Source organism: Hypoxylon trugodes, assembly GCF_022578975.1.
Source record: "Hypoxylon trugodes strain CBS 135444 unplaced genomic scaffold F4822scaffold_11, whole genome shotgun sequence".
NCBI classification, from domain to species: Eukaryota; Fungi; Ascomycota; class Sordariomycetes; order Xylariales; family Hypoxylaceae; genus Hypoxylon; species Hypoxylon trugodes.
The window spans coordinates 760,441-778,982 of NW_026250026.1; the positions used below are offsets into that span (position 1 = coordinate 760,441).

The 18,542-nt window shown below is 47.4% G+C and overlaps 8 protein-coding genes across 8 annotated transcripts; 4 read left to right on the forward strand and 4 right to left on the reverse strand.

Annotated features, from left to right (window-relative positions):
- Positions 1–205: 205 nt before the first annotated feature.
- Positions 206–887, reverse strand: F4822DRAFT_76708 (uncharacterized protein). Its single transcript, XM_051463943.1, has 4 exons — positions 615–887; positions 519–559; positions 404–451; positions 206–339 (listed from the first exon to the last, which is right to left on the reverse strand). The coding sequence occupies exons 1-4, from the start codon at positions 733–735 to the stop codon at positions 214–216; spliced, it is 336 nt and encodes a 111-aa protein (XP_051309179.1). The 5' UTR covers positions 736–887; the 3' UTR covers positions 206–213.
- A 968-nt stretch (positions 888–1,855) lies between these two features.
- Positions 1,856–2,386, forward strand: F4822DRAFT_434526 (uncharacterized protein; the record flags this gene model as incomplete). Its single annotated transcript, XM_051462021.1, has 2 exons — positions 1,856–1,952; positions 2,121–2,386. 2 exons carry the CDS (start codon positions 1,856–1,858, stop codon positions 2,384–2,386), a joined length of 363 nt encoding a protein of 120 aa, XP_051309180.1.
- Positions 2,387–2,710: 324 nt separating this feature from the next.
- F4822DRAFT_76945 (P-loop containing nucleoside triphosphate hydrolase protein) lies at positions 2,711–5,378 on the forward strand. The gene is made up of 3 exons (XM_051463944.1): positions 2,711–3,333; positions 3,452–4,053; positions 4,118–5,378. The coding sequence occupies exons 1-3, from the start codon at positions 3,024–3,026 to the stop codon at positions 5,216–5,218; spliced, it is 2,013 nt and encodes a 670-aa protein (XP_051309181.1). The 5' UTR covers positions 2,711–3,023; the 3' UTR covers positions 5,219–5,378.
- F4822DRAFT_76991 (carbohydrate esterase family 5 protein) lies at positions 5,316–6,615 on the reverse strand. The gene is made up of 3 exons (XM_051463947.1): positions 5,990–6,615; positions 5,761–5,937; positions 5,316–5,706 (listed from the first exon to the last, which is right to left on the reverse strand). The coding sequence occupies exons 1-3, from the start codon at positions 6,308–6,310 to the stop codon at positions 5,413–5,415; spliced, it is 792 nt and encodes a 263-aa protein (XP_051309182.1). The 5' UTR covers positions 6,311–6,615; the 3' UTR covers positions 5,316–5,412.
- A 187-nt stretch (positions 6,616–6,802) lies between these two features.
- On the reverse strand, positions 6,803–8,572 carry F4822DRAFT_77048 (FAD/NAD(P)-binding domain-containing protein). Its single transcript, XM_051463948.1, has one exon. It carries the CDS (start codon positions 8,276–8,278, stop codon positions 7,004–7,006), a length of 1,275 nt encoding a protein of 424 aa, XP_051309183.1. The 5' UTR covers positions 8,279–8,572; the 3' UTR covers positions 6,803–7,003.
- F4822DRAFT_76983 (uncharacterized protein) lies at positions 8,561–11,040 on the forward strand. The gene has a single exon (XM_051463946.1). It carries the CDS (start codon positions 8,842–8,844, stop codon positions 10,408–10,410), a length of 1,569 nt encoding a protein of 522 aa, XP_051309184.1. The 5' UTR covers positions 8,561–8,841; the 3' UTR covers positions 10,411–11,040.
- Positions 10,828–14,095, forward strand: F4822DRAFT_76966 (glycoside hydrolase family 3 protein). Its single transcript, XM_051463945.1, has 5 exons — positions 10,828–11,500; positions 11,556–11,568; positions 11,644–11,830; positions 12,001–12,159; positions 12,234–14,095. Exons 1-5 carry the CDS (start codon positions 11,245–11,247, stop codon positions 13,974–13,976), a joined length of 2,358 nt encoding a protein of 785 aa, XP_051309185.1. The 5' UTR covers positions 10,828–11,244; the 3' UTR covers positions 13,977–14,095.
- On the reverse strand, positions 13,847–18,503 carry F4822DRAFT_440509 (ankyrin repeat-containing domain protein; the record flags this gene model as incomplete). The annotated part of the gene is made up of 4 exons (XM_051462758.1): positions 13,847–16,558; positions 16,611–17,302; positions 17,345–17,439; positions 17,516–18,503. 4 exons carry the CDS (start codon positions 18,501–18,503, stop codon positions 14,215–14,217), a joined length of 4,119 nt encoding a protein of 1,372 aa, XP_051309186.1. The 3' UTR covers positions 13,847–14,214.
- Between the last annotated feature and the right edge of the window lie 39 nt (positions 18,504–18,542).

Consider the following 18,542-nt stretch of genomic DNA (forward strand, 5'->3'; position numbering starts at 1 on the left):
GCCCCTCCAGTATCATCATCACCACCCGCGAAGGACTTCCCCAGAGGTTTCAAGTGGGCGTTTCTGTTACATTCGGGGACTTCTTGCGGCTGGTTACCGCTCACGACGCACGAAAGACCCGTAAGTGCCACGAATATCTTCACCAGGTATGTATTAATGCTACGCTCCTACGCTCGAGCGGATTTATCGAGCCTCTAAGCCTCCGAATCCGATTCACATTTTCTTCCCTGGCATACTCTCAGTCTTTTCTTTCTTCCTTCTCAGCAACTCTTCCTCCTCGCGTTGAATCTCTGCGTCGGCTTTAGCGCCCCGCGAAGGCTCATTTCCGTGCATGGTTGCCTATATCATGGGTGAGCGACACAACCAGTCTGCCAATCAATTGGCCCTTTTACGCGCGACATACTCGATAGGTAGGATCGTGTTTATATCGCTCGGCGACTTCATCTTGGATCTATGTACACCTGAAGTTAGGACTTGCTAAAGTATATTTGAGGTTAGGCCAGGAACCTAGGACATACGTCTTCGTCAAGCATTTTATTCATTGTCTTGTTCTGGTCCTCTTAATAGCAATGCATCAGTATCAATGCGCCAGATACCACATGAGTTACACTCACTGGGCCTATACCCCTCGACATTCATTGTGTGATGCTTGTCTTCATTTGCAACGCTCGATCGGCCATAGTTAATCTGATCTCCCTGCTCATAAACACCTGAGAACCCATGGTTTCCTGCCATGTTTGTGTTTCTCGAGTACTAATTGGATTAATATAGCGAGCGTTGACAAAGTTTTTAGACGTGCACTGGATATCGGTAACAGTGTTTGATCAACGGTTCATGAGAGGGCTTCTAGCATGCGCCTATATATTATATAGGTATCTCAGCGCACGGTTACGTTACTCTTTATCCCTCACAGTTCAACGTCATTATTGCGACGCATACCTTCCGGGCCACGTTGGTCGTCAATCGATGAGAGAGTTCGAAGCGCATCAAAGTTGCCATCCGATCCCAATCTATTTGAATCTCATCTCTATGATCTAACATGTTACGCTTGGATGATGTCATACATCACCATTATGATCAGTGCATTCAACACTGCCTACCAAGTCCTATATATCATATGCGGGACAAGACCAGAGATGTACTGTATATTGTTTCAATTCTAACACTGGCCCGTAGGGAAGCTCTGACGATTCAGAGCCTTACGCTTGATGCTTCTTCTGTTAGAATCGCAGTTTACATTAAAATAAAACGATCCAAAATGGTGTTCCTATCAACCGCGGTTACGGTCACTGCCCCTCTTTACGTCTCCTTACTATTGTCGGCGTCTTCCGTACTTGCGGAAATTACCACCTCAAATATCAAGCATATACCTCAACTTGGCTTAGGAACCTGGCTCTCTGATCGAGACAAGGAAAACTACCAATGGCTACTAAGTACCTAGAAAAAGTGCGACCCCTAATATGACTCCTACAAGTTGCTCATGCCGTTCAATATGCTCTAGATTCGGGGTATAGACATATCAATGCCGCGTAGATATATCGTAAGAATCGTTTATCCTGGGTAACAATATTTAATCTTAAAAATATCAAGAACTAAACTCGATGTACAGAAAATGAGGATGAAATTGGCAAGGGTATTACCGCCGCAAATGTCGCCCGAGAAGACATTTGGGTAACGAGTAAGCTGTGGAATGACCACCACCGCCCCGATGAAGCTATGGTCGCTATCAAACAGTCAATATCCAACCTCGGTGTCGGATACTTGGACCTTTATCTCATGCACTGACCAGTAGCTTTTGTTCCTGGTGAAAGTCCCAGGTTAGACGAGGACATCTATCGTCGATACGTGGCGGACCATGGAAGAACTCGTCCGAGCCAACTTGACTCGGTATATTGGCATATCCAACTTTGCCAAAAGAGATATCAAGGCTATCTTCGATATATGCGAAATTTGTCCGTACGCCCATGAATTCGAGACGCATCCCTATGTGCAGCAACAAGACTTTGTCGACTTCCACAAGCATCTCGGGCTTAGGATCATCGCGTATTCACCGTTCGCGAACACCAATCCTACTTACCACAGAAAAATAACACTTATCATGGAGAACTAATTCTGGAAAGACATGGCTTTTCGGAAGGATGCCACAGTGGCGCAGGCGGTACTCGCCTGGGGTCTTCAAAGGGGTACTATCGTGATCCCTAAGAGCGTAGATGAGGGCCATATCAGCGAAAACTTGCATATGATGGATGTCAGCTTCACAGGCCCCGAAATGGAGTCCATTGCCTTTGAAGATAAGAAGGCTAGGATGAATAACCCCGAGAAAAGCTGGGGAGTGAACCTCTTCGCGGGCCTGGATGATCCTGCGGAGGGTAAGGAGGAGTTGTAAATGCAGTTGGAAGGGAGTGTTTCTGAGCCACATAATTTTGACTAGCTGTCTTACTATGCTCTTTTAAGACCACACCTAAGCTGTATGGCACTACTACTCACCAGCCCGATTGAAAACCCAATGCCTATATTGGTCTTTACGGTGAAAATCACGGTGCGTTATGTATAAGCATAAAGGGTAGTATCGTTTTGTAGCCGGTTGGATAACGGGGTTTGATCATTATGGACTGACGCAAGGTTTTCTGTTGATCTTTAGATTAGGCCTTCCTCTGTCTCAATGAGACAAGATGTACATGAGCTCCAGCCACTGCAATGAAAATCAGGAGCACAGGCAGAATTTAAACATATCTGTAAGACGTATTGTTATCATGCATGGAAGACATAGGTGCTTTTTCCCCCACCTTCTTCCCGGCGAGAGCCTTTGCTCCGTCCCATATCCAACCCTTTCGCATGTTGGGTGCCTAATCTGTCGCCTTTAAAGCTAACAAGTTGTTCAATTGAGTCTTAGGTATTTCTTTCTTACCCTACTCTCCAGAGCGTATGGGAGTAATATATAACCCAGGCTCTTCTCATTACATTGGTGGGGGAATTAGCATCAACTCATCCAATTCTCAAAGCCTGGAAACAACACGACGTCTATGAAGATGGCATATGCGGGGACTGATTATTATTATGATTCTTACTATTCACGACCCTCTGTTGGTGGAGGCCTAGACTCACCGGAAGCCTCACTGAAGAGCAACCCGCCTGGGTTGGTTGGTAACTGGTACCAACACATCTGTGAGGGTCACTGTCCGATGCGATGGTCCGCATTTAAGGACTTTATTGTCGAACAGGAAGATTTGATGGCTCGTACTTCAGATTCTCCGATAATCCATCGTCATGTTCAACGAGATGGAGTTTGGGTAACCCTCTCCATCTCTATTCAAGACCCGGATATGAGAGAAAGTAAGTTGCCGAAGAAATCCTCCATAATAGACTCCCGAGGCCTGGATACTTTTGTGCTGCCGTCAATGGTGCCCCTTATATCATGCAAGAAAATATTTGTTAACAATCATGATCGCAGTTCTAAACGACGTGCTGAAGGACTATCCAGAGTTTGACCCGAAAGTCGAAAACTGGACCTTTGAGCCTCCTTACCAGCCCTTGGTTCATCGTTGGGACAATCTTCAGCAATACGATACTGAGGACCTGGACGTGAGAAAGGCGTTGACCTCTATGCTAATATTCCTAACACCCATTGTTAACCCCACGATGCTATCTCTTGGGAAACTTCGGGAGTCTGGAAAAATCGACTATCAGAACATATGGCATCTCTTTGCTCCAGGCACCTTGGTAATTGCTAAGTTATACGGAGTCGATACCATTTCCCGAGCAAATCGCTGTGATCGAATGTCTGGTTTCTGGCTCGTTCGTCTAGAGTATATCGATTGGAACGGCGACATAAGTGGTTACGAGACGGCCACCCAAAAAATCAAAATATTTGAAGGCTACCAGCTAGTCACAAAGCTAGAGGTATTCCCAATTTCGTATCTCGATAATGAGGCCGGAGTCAGAAAGACTGCCACTGAGAAAGGCCGAAAATTCGAGCAACTTCGTGGGTATCGATACGTAGAGTACAATGGGACCAAGGTGATGATTGAAACCGATAAGCCTCATCATAAACAAGTAAGTGTTCATGCTACGCTTCAGTGTTCAAGGAGTACCTAAGTAGATAATTTACTTGATAAAGATTACCGGCCGAGTTTGTCTCGATGCTTATGCGTACTACAACGTCCTATCGATCAGCAAACGTACACTACGGCCATCGCCTGGTGGAGAGGAGCGCCTACCTAACACGGAATATGGCAAGGCCTGGAATTTACCTCACAAGTCACGCAAAGCACTTCAATGGGAGGCGTACTCCGGACCGCTCCACGAGGCCAAACACTCGCCGAACCATAAACACAAGGATAACGAGATTCTGTGTCCACTCACAGAGGAGGAACTACTCATCACAAACCCCTGGCTAATAGGCTTCGACTTAAAAGCGAAGGACTTCGGCAAATTCCACATCGACAACGTGAAGGAAGTGACGTGGAACGATGAGGCTTACGACAAGCTAGTTTTACCTAACCGCGAAAAGGAGCTGACCTGGTCATTTGTCAAGGGAAAACATCGTGCGAATGAAACCAAGTTCGACGACTTCATCCAGAAGAAGGGTCGCGGTCTTATTATTCTCTTGTTCGGACCGCCTGGTGTAGGAAAGACGTTTACCGCAGAAGCAGTCGCTGAGAAGTCTAAAGTGCCCCTCTATGCCATGAGCGCAAGTGATCTTGGGATCAAGCCTAGAGAGATGGAGAAGGCATTGGAGCGGGCGCTCAAGTTGTGCCACTTATGGGACGCCATGTTCCTCCTAGACGAGGCGGATGTTTATCTCAGCGCCAGAGGAGACGACTCCCTCTCCCGAAACGAGCTTGTGTGCATCTTCCTTCGCTTACTTGAGTACTACGAAGGCACGCTGTTCCTGACCACCAACCGCGCTACGCAAATTGATCATGCCTTCCAATCGCGCATTGACCTTTTCTTACCTTACCAGGATCTCGGCAAGGACGTTCGCCGTAAGATCTGGGCGAACTTCCTCGAGCGCACCGGAAACAATGGGTTTCCAGTCGTCGACGAAATGCTTGATAAATTAGCCGAAATCAAGCTCAACGGTCGCGAGATCAAGAACCTCATCAAGAGCGCACATATGCTAGTGCTCGGAAGCGATGATGATGACATTACACCTTTGGAACGTTTGTACATGCTTGCTCAGACACACGTGCAGGCTATCAAGGGGTTGAATTTGTAATTCAGTCGTTCGTATCACTTCATACCAAGGATTCTGCTTTGGGTTTACTTCGAGTTGGTTTTTTGGGGCGTTAGCTAGGAAATTTGTTGTTGTTTGAGGATAGACACATTCATTTGATAGATTTGATTTTTGCTAGTAGATTACTGTCGCCGAGGGGGGAACGGGAATGGCACGCCGCCTTGTTATCCTAGACTTCATAGATGGAATATTGCGACAAGAGCCAACACCGTCCAGATATACCCTCCATGAAATCCTGGTGATGGTGCCGTGCTTGTGGTAATAACATTTGTTCCATTAGACACATTTTCATTGGACCCCTCTAACTTGCTTTGCACAAACTGTAGCGCAGCTTGTCCATATTCTCGTCCGTATCCTTGATGTGTAGCTGTTTTATTCCCTTTCGCACAGAAGGGGTCTTCGGCATCGCAGTAAGCTTGAATGATATTTTCGAAAGCGGGACATTTGAATCCGGCGGGACGGGCTGCGAACTATTGCATTGATTAGCAAGCCATACTAGGCAGAGTAAATGAATCGGGACTGACTCCGCCTGCCGTCGCATTGCCTACGTTGAAAGGGAGACCATCAACGTGGCGCGGGTTTCCCATTAGGATGATTGCAGCCACCATCTTGCTGACCCCCGAAGAGATACTCGCTTTTGTCGTATTCAAGCTAACTCTATCTGGCCCACCACAGAAAGCGTCGTCTACAATCTGTGCGCCCTATTTAAGACGTTAATATCTTAATCGCGAATCCATTTCTGATTAGACTTGCTTGCGAATACCCGACCATGATAATCTTAGATCCGGGGCACATTTTGTTGAATGTATTGGTCTGATTTGCGACCGCGGTTACGCCAGCCGTTACACTTGCGGAATACACATTTCCGCCAGCAGCGGGGTAGATTATGGATTCCGATGTTGCGCCCTTGTTGGCTTGTTGAACGAGGTTAACGACCGTCGAGGCTGATCCGAAGCCTGGGAGCGCGGTCGTCTCGCGGGCGCCGAAGATGTGAATCTCCGGACAGTTCTGTTGGCGGGTGTTAATTGACGAGGCCGTGGCGACGGCACTTAATATTATTGTGTTTAGTCTCATTTTGGTTGGTCCATAACGTAGGAATGATTTGGAGAGAAATGGCCATTCTGGAGGTTCTGGAGTTTATCATTCTTGATTATTCGGGCTTGATTAGGAGCATTGTTGCATAATGTTTCTGACGAAAATCATCACGAATGTGGCGATCGAACAAGTCCAAGCTCAGCTAGTACGGCTAGGGCGTCTGGGCAGGAAGAAGTTTCAGACCAGTTTGGTCGTCCTATGATCAATATTGTGGTCATAGCATGGGCTACAAGTCCGTGCTGGAGACGTAGCACCATCGTACGCCAACACGGATAGAGAAGGACGAATTAAAGGAATAAAAGATTGAATGGTAGGCATTCGCTGCAATTGAAAGACGAAGGGCCGGAAATCGGCTCGGGGCGGGATCGACAGCTTGAAACGACGCCTGTCACGGGCGTCTGGATTGCCCAGCGAGAAATAAAAAGAGAAAAGCTGGACGAGAATTTCGAGTGACTATCGGAATTCGTAAGTGAAAAGAAGCGACAACTTCCGGGGAGGGATGCTGTTAGATAGTGTAAGGGTGATAATGGACTCACTTCTCTACATTTTACTAAGCCCACGAGTAACTATATTGGGGAGTAAATCTCCCCCGAACTAAAACGGTCTACATTTTAAAATAGGATTCTGCATAGCAGTCCAATGACGCCTTTCTACTTCCCACAGATCAAAGCATTAATTCGCACCCTTCGTGGCCTCCGCTCCAATTGGAGGTTTCGGTACCTTCAATGCGTGTTCAGCACCTAGGTAAGTGTAGATCTCCTTCGCGAACTCCGCGGAGGTAATCGGCACCTTCGTTCTGTCTTCGTCGGTTTGTATGTTACCTAACTCGCGTGAACGGCGTGTGACGAAATTGACGCGATCCTTGCGTAGGGACACGAATTTCTCTAGGACATCTGGAATAGCATCGGACGACTCAACGTCACGTAGGAGATACCCCAAAGCTTCAGCGTCTTCAATTGTGATATTCGCTCCCTGGCCGGCATGCGGGGTTACTGCATGGACAGCGTCCCCGATCAGTAGAGCCTTGCCGGAGTACCAAGTATCCATAGACGCCAAGTCGCGGATCTTCCACGCATCGACTTTGCTATGTCGAAAGAGGTTAACTAGGTCATCCGAGAACTCCGGGGCAAAATCCTCGACCACTCTTGAAATAGGAATATCTTTAATTATGGCCGATTTGGCCGATGCGAATTTCTCGGCGAACTCGTTCTCTACAGTATAGCCGACAACTTGAAGGCCATGGAGTGAAGTGTGGTATGTGAGAATACGCTTCTTTACTTCAGGACCAGACTTCGCGTATGCGCTGCAAAGCCCAGCCTGCTTCGCGGGATCGGCTAGGTATGCGAAGCTGGCGTCAGATCGAAGATCCTCTACCGATAGCTTGGCCATAAAAGTTATCGTGTCGGTGTTTCTTATGCGCGATGGCGTTTCGCCTCCAAGCACGGCGCTTCGGACTATTGAGTGAATACCGTCTGCCCCAATGATCAAGTCGCCTTCAAAAACTTGACCATCCTCGGACCAAACCTTTCCTGCGCCAGCATCAACTCGAGTAACCTTAGCGTTCTCAATAACTTTAGCGGGTCCCCCAGCAAACTCGTTGCTGGTTGCGAACCGCATCAATTCCTCCTGCAGCTTGGCCCGCTTAAGTAAGACAGAGGGGGCACCACCAAATCTCGCTCTCGTATCGAAATGCTCAGTCCTCATTTCCTCGTTGTTATGGGTTCTTAACCATAGATGTGTCATAACGACCATGTCTAGATTCTCTTGTTTTATCCCAGCTTTCTGGAGGAGGTTGAAAGCATTGGCAACGACAGAAAGCCCGTAATCGTTTATCGTGAAGTCGAGTTTGCTACGTTCGAGGACTGTGACATCATGATTGGCTCGAAGATATCCTGCCGCTGAGAGCCCGCCAATACCGCCACCACAGATAATGATCTTCAGCGGCATTTTTCTTTTTCTTTTTCTTTTTGCGACGTTTCACGGGGCTGCAATTGCGAGGGCTTTGTGGCGTTTATCGCTTCTCCTATTTGATTTTGGCGTACAGAGGATGCAGATAAGATTGACTTTACCGGGCAGGCCAACCAATATATAAAAGAACCGTGCTAGTTTATATCTATGGACAGAGGCAATGACTTTGGGAGATAACATGGAAAGGGGTAATAATACGCTGTGCGAATGGGAGAGAAACCGGTGTCACAAGTGATTGGAATATTCATGTATCCGGGTATGTAAGACCCCGAGACAGTTTAATAGCTCGTTAGTTCGATACTTAATTCCACGTATAAGGGCATAGCGCTATGGGGCCTACTTGGGTACCTAGTTCGTACGCTGTATGGCTAACTGCGCCTGGGGAAACAAAATAATAACAATAAATAAATAAAAACATAATGTGATACAGTTACTCGTATTCAGGTAACCCCACGAACATCCAAATCGAAAAAAATCGATTTGTGTCTCACTCCGAAACCACCCCTTTTTCGTTCAGTCTTCTGATCGAGATTGGCATCATCATGGCTTCACCCGATAATCCTTCGGATGACGTCACACAAGAGGATGCATCAGTTAGGCTGGCTGAGACTGAGGCATTTCTTAGGCGCGCCCAATTATTACAGTCCGAAGTTCAACGTTTTGCCGATCATCTCGAAGAAGTCTACCACGGTTACTCCCAACATTCGCCGGCATACGTCCATACATCCTTTACCAACGAAGTGAAGGCTGAGGCAGAGAGTTTAGAGAAAGATATTCGAGAGCCAAAGCCATCTGACCCTTTAGGCGTGCATCACCCACACTCCAGCAACTTGCCCTTCCTTGAGCCCATATGGGGTATTGCAAAGAATTCAAAAGATGTTGTTAGAATCCGATGTGCTCTATCTACCGGACCGTATAAGAAACAGGTCCTAGCACCAGGAACACGTATTGTTCGAAGTCAGGGTGAATCGCGACCTAACAAATTGGGCAGTTTCATCGTCGATGTAGTCACTGACGGTGGGCATTCGTGGTACAAGGTCTCTTCCATGACTAACAAGAGGGTATTATTCGACTTGGCGAAAGAAGCAATCTACGGTGGAGATAGTGACGACGATGAAGACGTCGGGGCAATTCTTCAACATTATGAGGACATCCCCCTTGTGAAGCTGGCAAGAAACCTAGCTAACACAGCTAAGGGACATCATATCCAAACCAAGAACCCTAGTACATTCATTGTACTACCACGTATCAAAGAAGGCGAATATCCCGAGGTAGATAAAGTCCTCAATGTTTGCCGTCAGCTTGGTGTTACACTACTTTGTGGCGATTCTGTGCCGCCCGCCCCGCTTCTCTCGGATACCCTCCTCCATACGATGGCCCCTGATCCGAAAGCAAACTTTACTCAAATCCTAAACATCGATACCTCTCTCTTAGTTGCTCTTGCGTCCGACTTTTCCCACGGCGTGGTCGTTAAGCAACCGTGGTTTAGTCAATCACACAACGATCATGTTGATCTAGAAATCGCGCAGCCGATGCTTTCAATGGTGTATCCCCTCATAGGTAACCATGAGCTCGTGTGTACTAAAGAAGCAGCCGAGACATTCTTCCACATCGTCGACACTCTGTCAACTGACTCCGAAAAGGCCCGTGCCTATCTGATAGTTGACTCCATCACTAAGAATTCCGAAAAATCTCAGGAGCAGCGGATTGAAGAACTGCGACCGCTCTCAATCCACGATGTCCCATCCTCCTTACAGTTACCGATCACCATCGTCGATATGAACGAAGATAATTGCCAAGATCGCTTGTCGGATTTAATCAAGGAAAAACTGGGGAATGTTGTGAACCCTGGACAGTCTGTCTTTTCCTATGGTTGGGCGAAGGGACTGACTACAATGACTTGCAACTCGCTCGTCATTAAACAACTTGAAAGGGATCTCGAGAGCCTTCCGACTTTAGATGTACCTTGGCCGTCTATCTGGGCGTTCCCTACATCCCGTCCGTTCGTCGGTGTCCCCAAGAGTATGCGCGAGCAGCCCCAGAAGCATGTCGAAGACTACATTGAAACATGTACCTCCGGAATAGACAAACTCTTAAGGTCATCGAAGTAACGTTACGACACTATGATGTCTAAACGAACAGTGGCGACATTTTCGAGGCATATAAGGTTTTCCTTATGCCACGAATTGTCTTGAAAAAAAGGATGTATATGAAGACTTGATCTCGGTTGGCAACACGGTGCTTGGGATATCTCAGCTTGGCCCTGTCGGTTGCTCGGGATCTTCTGGTTCGGTAGCTACCTAGTGTAGCATGAGCCACCACCTTTTGCTACGACATACAAGGATTGCTTTTCCCGCTTGGAACTGTACATAAGGTAAAAATCACATCCGAATCGCATTAAGTAGATAGTCTTGAGCTCGATATGTAAGGAAATTCTCCCAATTACTGCCCGCCCCTCTCTTTTAATTCGTGTTTCCTGTTTTAATAAGTGTCAAATTTCAAGTGAATTTTTTTAATTAATTATCAAGCATGACGTGAGGGTACCCAGGTATGCATTTTGGGGTAGCTAATAGCTCAAAAGTACGACGACCGATTGACCCTGTCGATCGGAGGAGCGTTTTAATCTGGGGATCCAGCCCGGCAATATCTCACCCGACTCAACCGGGACTCAACCGGCGCACGACAGTCGTCTACCGCTGATCCGATTGCGCCTCTGCAGTGAATAACCCTAGAATCCTTGCGCAATTGGAGGAATGACATTTTGGAGATGCTCGGGTTATCCTGCTGCATCGATACATCATCGATGCGGGGAAAAGCTGGAGCGGGTGAAGACGAGCTGCTGCTACGCTACTCCACCGTCGTGGTGAGCTTGAAGCTATAAAAGCCCGAGCTGTTCGGTAGCCGACAGTACCTAAATACGGTTGATTAAGGTAACTTGAGGTCTTATGCGAATCGATATGGCACTTTCTTTGGGATCAGCTGTGTTGCTGATGAGTTCGGGGGTCGCAGCTGTTGGACATATCTTTCCAGATTGCGGGAATGGACCCTTAGCTACCAATGGCGTCTGTAACAAGGCACTTTCCGTCGGACAAAGAGCAAGAGCACTCGTTTCAGCCCTCAAAACGGAAGAGAAATATGGATTATTAGTCAGCACATCACCTGGAGTTGAAAGATTAGGACTGCCGAGCTATGAATGGTGGCGTATGTATTCCCTTCTATCACTATGAGGATATAACCATACTAAGAATATACGCAGAGGAGGCTCTTCAGTGAGTGGTATCCCTGAACGACTCGACTCAAGTCAAAATAAGATTTAGAGCTCTCGATTAATCGTGGTCAAATAGCGGCGTCGCCTCCTCGCCAGGCGTCAAGTTCGCTGAAACCGGCAACTTCTCATATGCGACATCCTTTCCCCAGCCAATTCTCATGGGTGCTGCATTCGATGACGAACTTATCGAGGCTGTCGCAACAGTCGTCAGTACCGAAGCTCGCGCATTCAATAACTTCAATCGGTCGGGATTAGACTACTGGGTATGTACTGTACCTATTCACAGATGTTTCATTAGTCCAATGTCTCCGTTTTGCTTAGGGGCTTGCCGTCGCTCCATTTTTAGGGAAGACAGCGATCATACCTATTCAAGACCCCTTTGAAATGACATACGAACTCTCTTACCAACACCCATTATTAACCAGTGCTTTAGACACCAAATATCAATCCCTATCGTGATCCTCGGTGGGGTCGAGGCCAAGAAACACCAGGAGAAGACCCTTTTCATCTAAGTTCATATGTGACTGCTTTAATAAAAGGTCTTCAAGGTGGAGAAGATCCTGATATCCTCAAAGTGATTGCGACATGTAAGGTAAGTTCTCTATCGTACCGATAATTCCTTCGCCCGAGCCTTTTAATAATCTGCTAATAAATATTTATTCGTAGCATTTCACTGCATATGATATTGAGGATTGGCTTGGAAACGAACGCTACGAATTTGATGCGAAGGTCAGCCCGCAAGAATTGGCTGAATACTACATGCCGGCATTCGAAGCTTGTGCCCGAGCGAATGTCGGTTCTTTCATGTGTTCATACAATGCCTTAAACGGCGTTCCAACATGCTCAAGTTCGTATATCTTACAAGATATTCTTAGAGATCACTGGAATTGGACACGTGACTACCAATATGTCGTTTCGGACTGCGACGCTCTTCAAAATGTCTACAAGCCTCACGATTGGCGCGACACTCGCGAGGCTTCCGCGGCCAGTTCACTTCTTGCGGGGACGGATCTCAATTGCGGCACATACTACCAAGTTCATCTTCCTACCGCTTATGAAAAAGGCCTCATCAATGATACCGCGCTCGACCTTGCCGTTACTCGACTCTACGCCTCGCTCATTAAACTGGGTTACTTCGACCCCGCCGACTCCAACCCCTACCGGTCCCTAGGCTTCTCTGACGTATTTACTCCTGACGCTGAGAACCTCGCCCGCAAAGCTGCCGAAGAGGGCATCGTCCTAATTAAAAACGATGGCGTCCTTCCCCTCCAAATCACCACAGAAAGCAATCTTACCGCGGTTTTCATCGGAGATTGGGCCAACGCCACCACGGACATGCAAGGCAATTATCAAGGTATTGCGCCGTACCTCCACTCGCCGTATTATGCCGCCAGCCACACCGCCAACATCAATGCCGTGTACGCCGGTATCCCTGGCGACCCAACAACCGACGGATATCCACGCGCCATTGAGGCCGCCTCTGCCGCAGACATCATCATCTGGGCCGATGGCCCCACTGTAGCAAGTGAGGCCGAAAGCAAAGACCGCACACTCATCCGATGGTCAGGCGAGAAAATCGATATCATAACACAGATCGCCGGCCTTGGCAAACCGTTCGTGCTCGTGCAATTGGGCGGCCAGCGCGACGATGCGCCATTCCTTAACCACCCCAACATCTCTGCGATCCTATGGGCAGGTTACCCTGGTCAATCCGGCGGTGACGCTATTCTCAATGTGCTTACCGGCAAGGTCGCACCTGCGGGTCGCCTTCCCGTGACGCAGTATCCCGCGGACTACGTCGATGTTCCTATGACGGATATGAGTTTGCGCCCGAACCCTGAGACAGGTAATCCGGGCCGCACTTACCAATGGTACAATAATGCGACCGTGCCATTTGGCTTTGGTTTGCATTACACCAACTTCACAGCTACCGTTGTAGCACCAGATGGTGATGAAGACGAACAAGCTGATGCCAAAACCAAGGTCTGGGCCGAAGACAAGGACTCCTACGACATTTCTGACCTAACTCTCCGCTCTTCCTCCACATCCGTCCGCATCGACCAGATCCCATTCAAAACCGTTCCCGTAACTGTATCCAATACCGGCGGCACAACGTCCGATTTCGTGGTTCTGGGCTTCTTAGCTGGCCAGCACGGACCACAGCCGTATCCTATCAAAAGACTCGTCGCATATAAGCGATTACATGATATCGCGCCCGAACAGTCGCAGACAGCAAATTTGACACTAACGCTTGGGAGCTTGGGACGTCGTGATGAGGATGGCAATTTGGTGCTGTATCCGGGTGAGTATAGTCTATTGGTGGATGTACCGACGCAGGATACTTGGGACTTCACGCTGGATGGCGAACCCGTGGCACTAGACGAGTGGCCGCAGGACACCGGGGCTTGAGTACAATTAGGTACCTAGGTAGGAGGCAAATATCCACTCGTGTTTGTCCTCTCAGGTATGGAGCGACGATTGACAAGATGTTGTGTTTCGATTGAAACTACAGGTGCTGCTAGTGTTGTCCGAGAATGCTAATAAACGTCAAATACCAACGTAATTACGCATCTCTCACCCCTAGGGCACGGTGCTATCGGTTTCTACGTGAACCTTTTGCCTAAAACCTCTTCCTATTCAGAGACAGCTATTCTATTCTTCTTCGTTTCAACCCGCGGGGGTCCCCATGTTCTGCACCTTTCTCTCGTAAAAGTCGAATTATACCCGGGTTCTTCACCTGGGTGTACTGAGCTGCGATATCAAGGATGGTTCCTCCATTTGCATCCACTGCGTTGATATTCGCACCTCTTTCAATAAGCATCCCGACAATAGTTTCATTTTGGTAGTATACGGCATAGCCAAGGGCAGTATACCCATTTTTATCTTGAATTTCCATACTGGCTCCTTTACGGAGCAACGCATCAATCAGTCTATCACAGCCTAATCCTGCCGCAAGATTAACGCAAACGCAGCCAGAGATATCCACACTCGTTATCTTATTAAATAAGAACGATGCTGTGATCGTATGGCCCCAACTAAGAGCAGCCTCAAAAGCCTCATGATACGGAATATTCGTAAGAGCCGCATCAATGCATACACTTGAAAGCATTTCAACTGGCCATTTACGGCCACGCCCTGCCGCAGCTATGAGAGCACCATAGCATTCCTCTTCGGCGTTCGTATCGGAACTAGCAGATAAAAGCGTCCTGATCACTTTCTCGTGGCCTTCTTTGACAGCTAATCGGAGAGCAGTATCACGGCGCGACGATCTCAATGCTGCATTTATGTCAGCACCTGCAAGGAGAAGCATGCGTACAATATTGTCCTGGCCTCCTACTGCGGCGTTATGGAGAGGGAAATACCCGGAGGAATGGCCCCCGATATCGTTGACATCAGCACCCGCACGGATAAGCATCGAGGCGATACCTTCGTGGCTCCTATATATGGCGGTCTGAAGAGGACTAGTCCAATGCGTTTCGTGCTTTACGGCATTCACATCGGCACCCGCACGGATGAGCATCCCAACGATACCTTCGTAACCCCTTTCTGCAGCCCTTCGAAGAATGGTCCAACTGCAGCCATCTTCATCTTCTAAATTCGCCCCTTCATTCAGTAGGATTCGAACTATGTTTTCGTGGCCCCCAATAACAGCCATTTGGATTGTACTACCCCCTCTTCTCCTCTTATTTACATCAGCACCCTCGCGGATGAGCATCCGAATTATATTTTCATGGCCCTCTTCTGCTGCAACTTGGAGAGCAGTATATTCTCCTCCATCTAAATTTGCCTTATCGAGAAGCATTCGAACAATTTCTTCGTGGCCCCCAGTCGCAGCTGCTTCGAGAGGTGTTCCAACGCCCTCAAACATGACATCAACATTGGGGCACCTCTCAAGAAGTGTGTTAAATATATGTTGATTACCCCGACGTGCTGCTATTGCCAACGCACTATGCATTTCAATAATCACATAGGCACCACTCTCCAGGAGCATGCTAACCATTCCCTCGTGACCCAAATACACAGCAAAATGGAGAGCGGGGAGGCCAATTGCGGAATATAACAGCATTTCGAGATAACATTCTTTGTGGAAATCCAAGTCCCATGGAGCTTCAAAAAAAATCCGAAAGTCACATTCATTCACGTTAAATCCTTCGTCGATTATGCGCTTAGATGTACGGACTAATCCATGTAAAATTGCGAAAGGTAAGCCCGTCGGTACGTTGCTTTTCGGATAATAATCGCCATCCATATCTGATAATTCCATACTAATAGCAACCCACAGCGCATTACCGCTCATCAAGAACCTAGAAATTAGTTCGATAGAAGATTCTGTTTTAGTATCAATTATTTCAGCGTAGGTACGCCAACACCGCGCGGCGTAGGTCGTCATCGGATACATTTCCGCGATTTCATCTATTCTGTAACCGCGCCCCATTTCCATCTCCAACTGTAGGAAGTATGCGACGCACACTTCTCCGATAGAGGCTTTAGCATTTCTCTCCGAGTAGTCTTTGGCCATATCTTCATCGAGTCGATCTGATGTGAGGTATTCTTTGACCGAATAATGAGCCAGCTGTAGTACTGTAAAATATTTGTCTTTGCCCACGTAGCCATACTTTTCATTAACTATCCGGCCATCCAAGAGGGGATAATATGAAGTAAGTTTGACCGTAGTCATGACTACTAAGCTTGAACAACATTTGACAATTTCTTCAGGGTCGGGCATTCTATCTCTCGGATCAAACGAGCCCGTGTTGATTATGTCTACTGCAATAGCATCAACGAGTTCTGCGAGCCTTAATGGTCGTTCACAATACGTCAAGAACTGCAGTATTCGCTTTGTATGGTCTCGATACTCGCCATGCAATCCAGCTATTATCCTAGCGTAGGTTTCATCCAACGTTCGTGGCAACAATTTGAGGGCCTTCCGGACTGATGGGAGGTCGAGACACTCCCCAAGTACATCGAGTTGGCACGCAACCCAGCGAAACCTATCGCGCCGAGTTAGTCATTAAGACATGAATTGAGTGAATCAATACTTACATTCCATCTGCTTTCTCTACTAACGCGCCTTCAATCTCTTGTTCTACCTCCGGCTTCCCATGCCACCGTTTCAATCCTTTATCCTCCCTTACTCTGTGTTGAGTATAAGCACGAATGTCCCCATCCACCAGATGACTTTGGAGTGGGATGATGTCTTGTTCGCGTGTCCATCCTTTAATGGATGACATGATATCTTGCTCTGGACGGCTTGTAACTAAGAGATGAACACTCGCCTCACATCCCCTGATATCTTCAATCCACTCAAGAACCCCTTCACTTGGATACTCGCGTCGGGTCACGCATTCATCAAGTGCGTCGATTACAATCCATAGCTCACTGGCTCGCTGGACCATTTTTCGGACAGTTTCACGGAGTGATGCGATGTAAGGTTGTCGAGTGCCTTTATCATAAAGTGAGTCTAAGTAGCCTTGAGTAGTTGTTCCTATTGGATACAACTGAATAGCGAGGCATCGGAGCATGTCCTCCAATGACTGTTTGTTGGAGTCACTAAAATCAAAATAGAAGTAAACAACATTCGTTGGCATGCCCTTGACTTTCGTGAGATCCTCAATGATTGTTGAGCTGAGAATTGTTTTGCCACAACCAGGAATACCATTGAGCCACAGGAATGAATTATTTGTAGTTTTCCATTCCAAGTATTTGGGACTCTTTAGGAACCATACGCCTGTGCCCTATTGGCGGTGCTGTAGTGTACGATTGAAGTTTGTTGATACATCGGCTGGCGAGAGCCAACTTTTGAGTTTCTGAAAATGATCATCCTTCCGGAGGTCTATCATCCCAAATTTAACAAAGTTCAAGCCTTCGCTTACTATTATACCATTGATATTAATACTAGATTGAAATACCTCCAGCTACATTATAGTAATGGATTCGGATTTACTAACCATCATTAAGGAGTTCGCTCATCTTCCTCTGCACGATCACCCTGCTCGGCGGAATCCTCTTAAGAAGATCCTTCGTGTACGCGGCTGCCGTCATTGCTGCAAAACCTTGCCACTTGACGTTCTTATGTGTATCTGCATAGTCACATATGCCACGAATCACAGCACAGGGAATGTGGTTCATCAATCCTGCAGCTTCCATCTCAACACACAAAGCTCCTTCTCCTGCAAGCCTGTCTCGAGCCAATGCATCCTTAAGCAATGAACTTGCTGACGCGATTAAGCCGTAATGAATTACAAGATTATCCTGCTCTTCAGGCCTCTTGCCTCTTGAGATTAGATTCAGTATGCTGTTTCCACAGGTCCCTGCGCAGCTTTCCTCGTCGTCCCCAATGTGCTTGAAAGTCGATTGATATAGCCTGTCAGTATCGTTGTCTGGCCGTTTGTATTTGCTCCACAATCTAGGATTATCTTTTAGGATACCTTCAATAGTCTCCTCTAACTTGTGGGGTTTCCTTTCATAATCAGCTTCCAGTTGAGCTATAGCCGTTAATATGAACTGTGGTGGTTGATTTAAATGGCCAGTTAGTTTTATGTCCTCGTCTTGTGTCTTCTTCCCATAATCGTACTGTAAGGTTCCTCCAGTCCCATAACCAGGACAGCCAACAACAACATCGCCGAGACGTATATCATTGATCTCGCTTGGAATACCTCCAGCAATTCCCACCATCAGATTGAATCTTAAATTCGGGAAGGTACGAGCCATGTCTTTGGCGACGGCCGTCGCATTCACGGGCCCACATTGCCAATGTGGCATTGCAGCGATGACGATATTATGCCTCCCAATCCGACCTAACGTATAAGTGTTATGGTCATCTTCAGAGGTATCATCGAGCGGGTCGTGCTCTTCATCGAGAAATAGCGATGCTGAAACAATTTCCGGTTTCACAGCGCATATCCAACCAACAGTATAGTTGTTAGGATCCGACATGGTCAATCTGAAGGGGTTCCTATACAAATATGGTTAACC

Bases quoted from the DNA above. Each gene is read 5' to 3' on its own strand.
- F4822DRAFT_76708 (XM_051463943.1), bottom strand. From the start codon at position 735: ATGGCAGGAAACCATGGGTTCTCAGGTGTTTATGAGCAGGGAGATCAG. The intron at 560-614 runs GTGAGTGTAACT...ATTGCTATTAAG, and splicing joins TGTCGAGGGGTATAGGCCCA to AGGACCAGAACAAGACAATG. The intron at 452-518 runs GTATGTCCTAGG...AGGTGTACATAG, and splicing joins ATAAAATGCTTGACGAAGAC to ATCCAAGATGAAGTCGCCGA.
- F4822DRAFT_76945 (XM_051463944.1), top strand. From the start codon at position 3,024: ATGAAGATGGCATATGCGGGGACTGATTATTATTATGATTCTTACTAT. The intron at 3,334-3,451 runs GTAAGTTGCCGA...TCATGATCGCAG, and splicing joins AGACCCGGATATGAGAGAAA to TTCTAAACGACGTGCTGAAG. The intron at 4,054-4,117 runs GTAAGTGTTCAT...TACTTGATAAAG, and splicing joins ATAAGCCTCATCATAAACAA to ATTACCGGCCGAGTTTGTCT.
- F4822DRAFT_76991 (XM_051463947.1), bottom strand. From the start codon at position 6,310: ATGAGACTAAACACAATAATATTAAGTGCCGTCGCCACGGCCTCGTCA. The intron at 5,938-5,989 runs GCAAGTCTAATC...CGTCTTAAATAG, and splicing joins TCATGGTCGGGTATTCGCAA to GGCGCACAGATTGTAGACGA. The intron at 5,707-5,760 runs GTCAGTCCCGAT...TCAATGCAATAG, and splicing joins GCAATGCGACGGCAGGCGGA to TTCGCAGCCCGTCCCGCCGG.
- F4822DRAFT_77048 (XM_051463948.1), bottom strand. From the start codon at position 8,278: ATGCCGCTGAAGATCATTATCTGTGGTGGCGGTATTGGCGGGCTCTCA.
- F4822DRAFT_76983 (XM_051463946.1), top strand. From the start codon at position 8,842: ATGGCTTCACCCGATAATCCTTCGGATGACGTCACACAAGAGGATGCA.
- F4822DRAFT_76966 (XM_051463945.1), top strand. From the start codon at position 11,245: ATGCGAATCGATATGGCACTTTCTTTGGGATCAGCTGTGTTGCTGATG. The intron at 11,831-12,000 runs GTATGTACTGTA...CCAGTGCTTTAG, and splicing joins GGTCGGGATTAGACTACTGG to ACACCAAATATCAATCCCTA. The intron at 12,160-12,233 runs GTAAGTTCTCTA...ATTTATTCGTAG, and splicing joins AAGTGATTGCGACATGTAAG to CATTTCACTGCATATGATAT.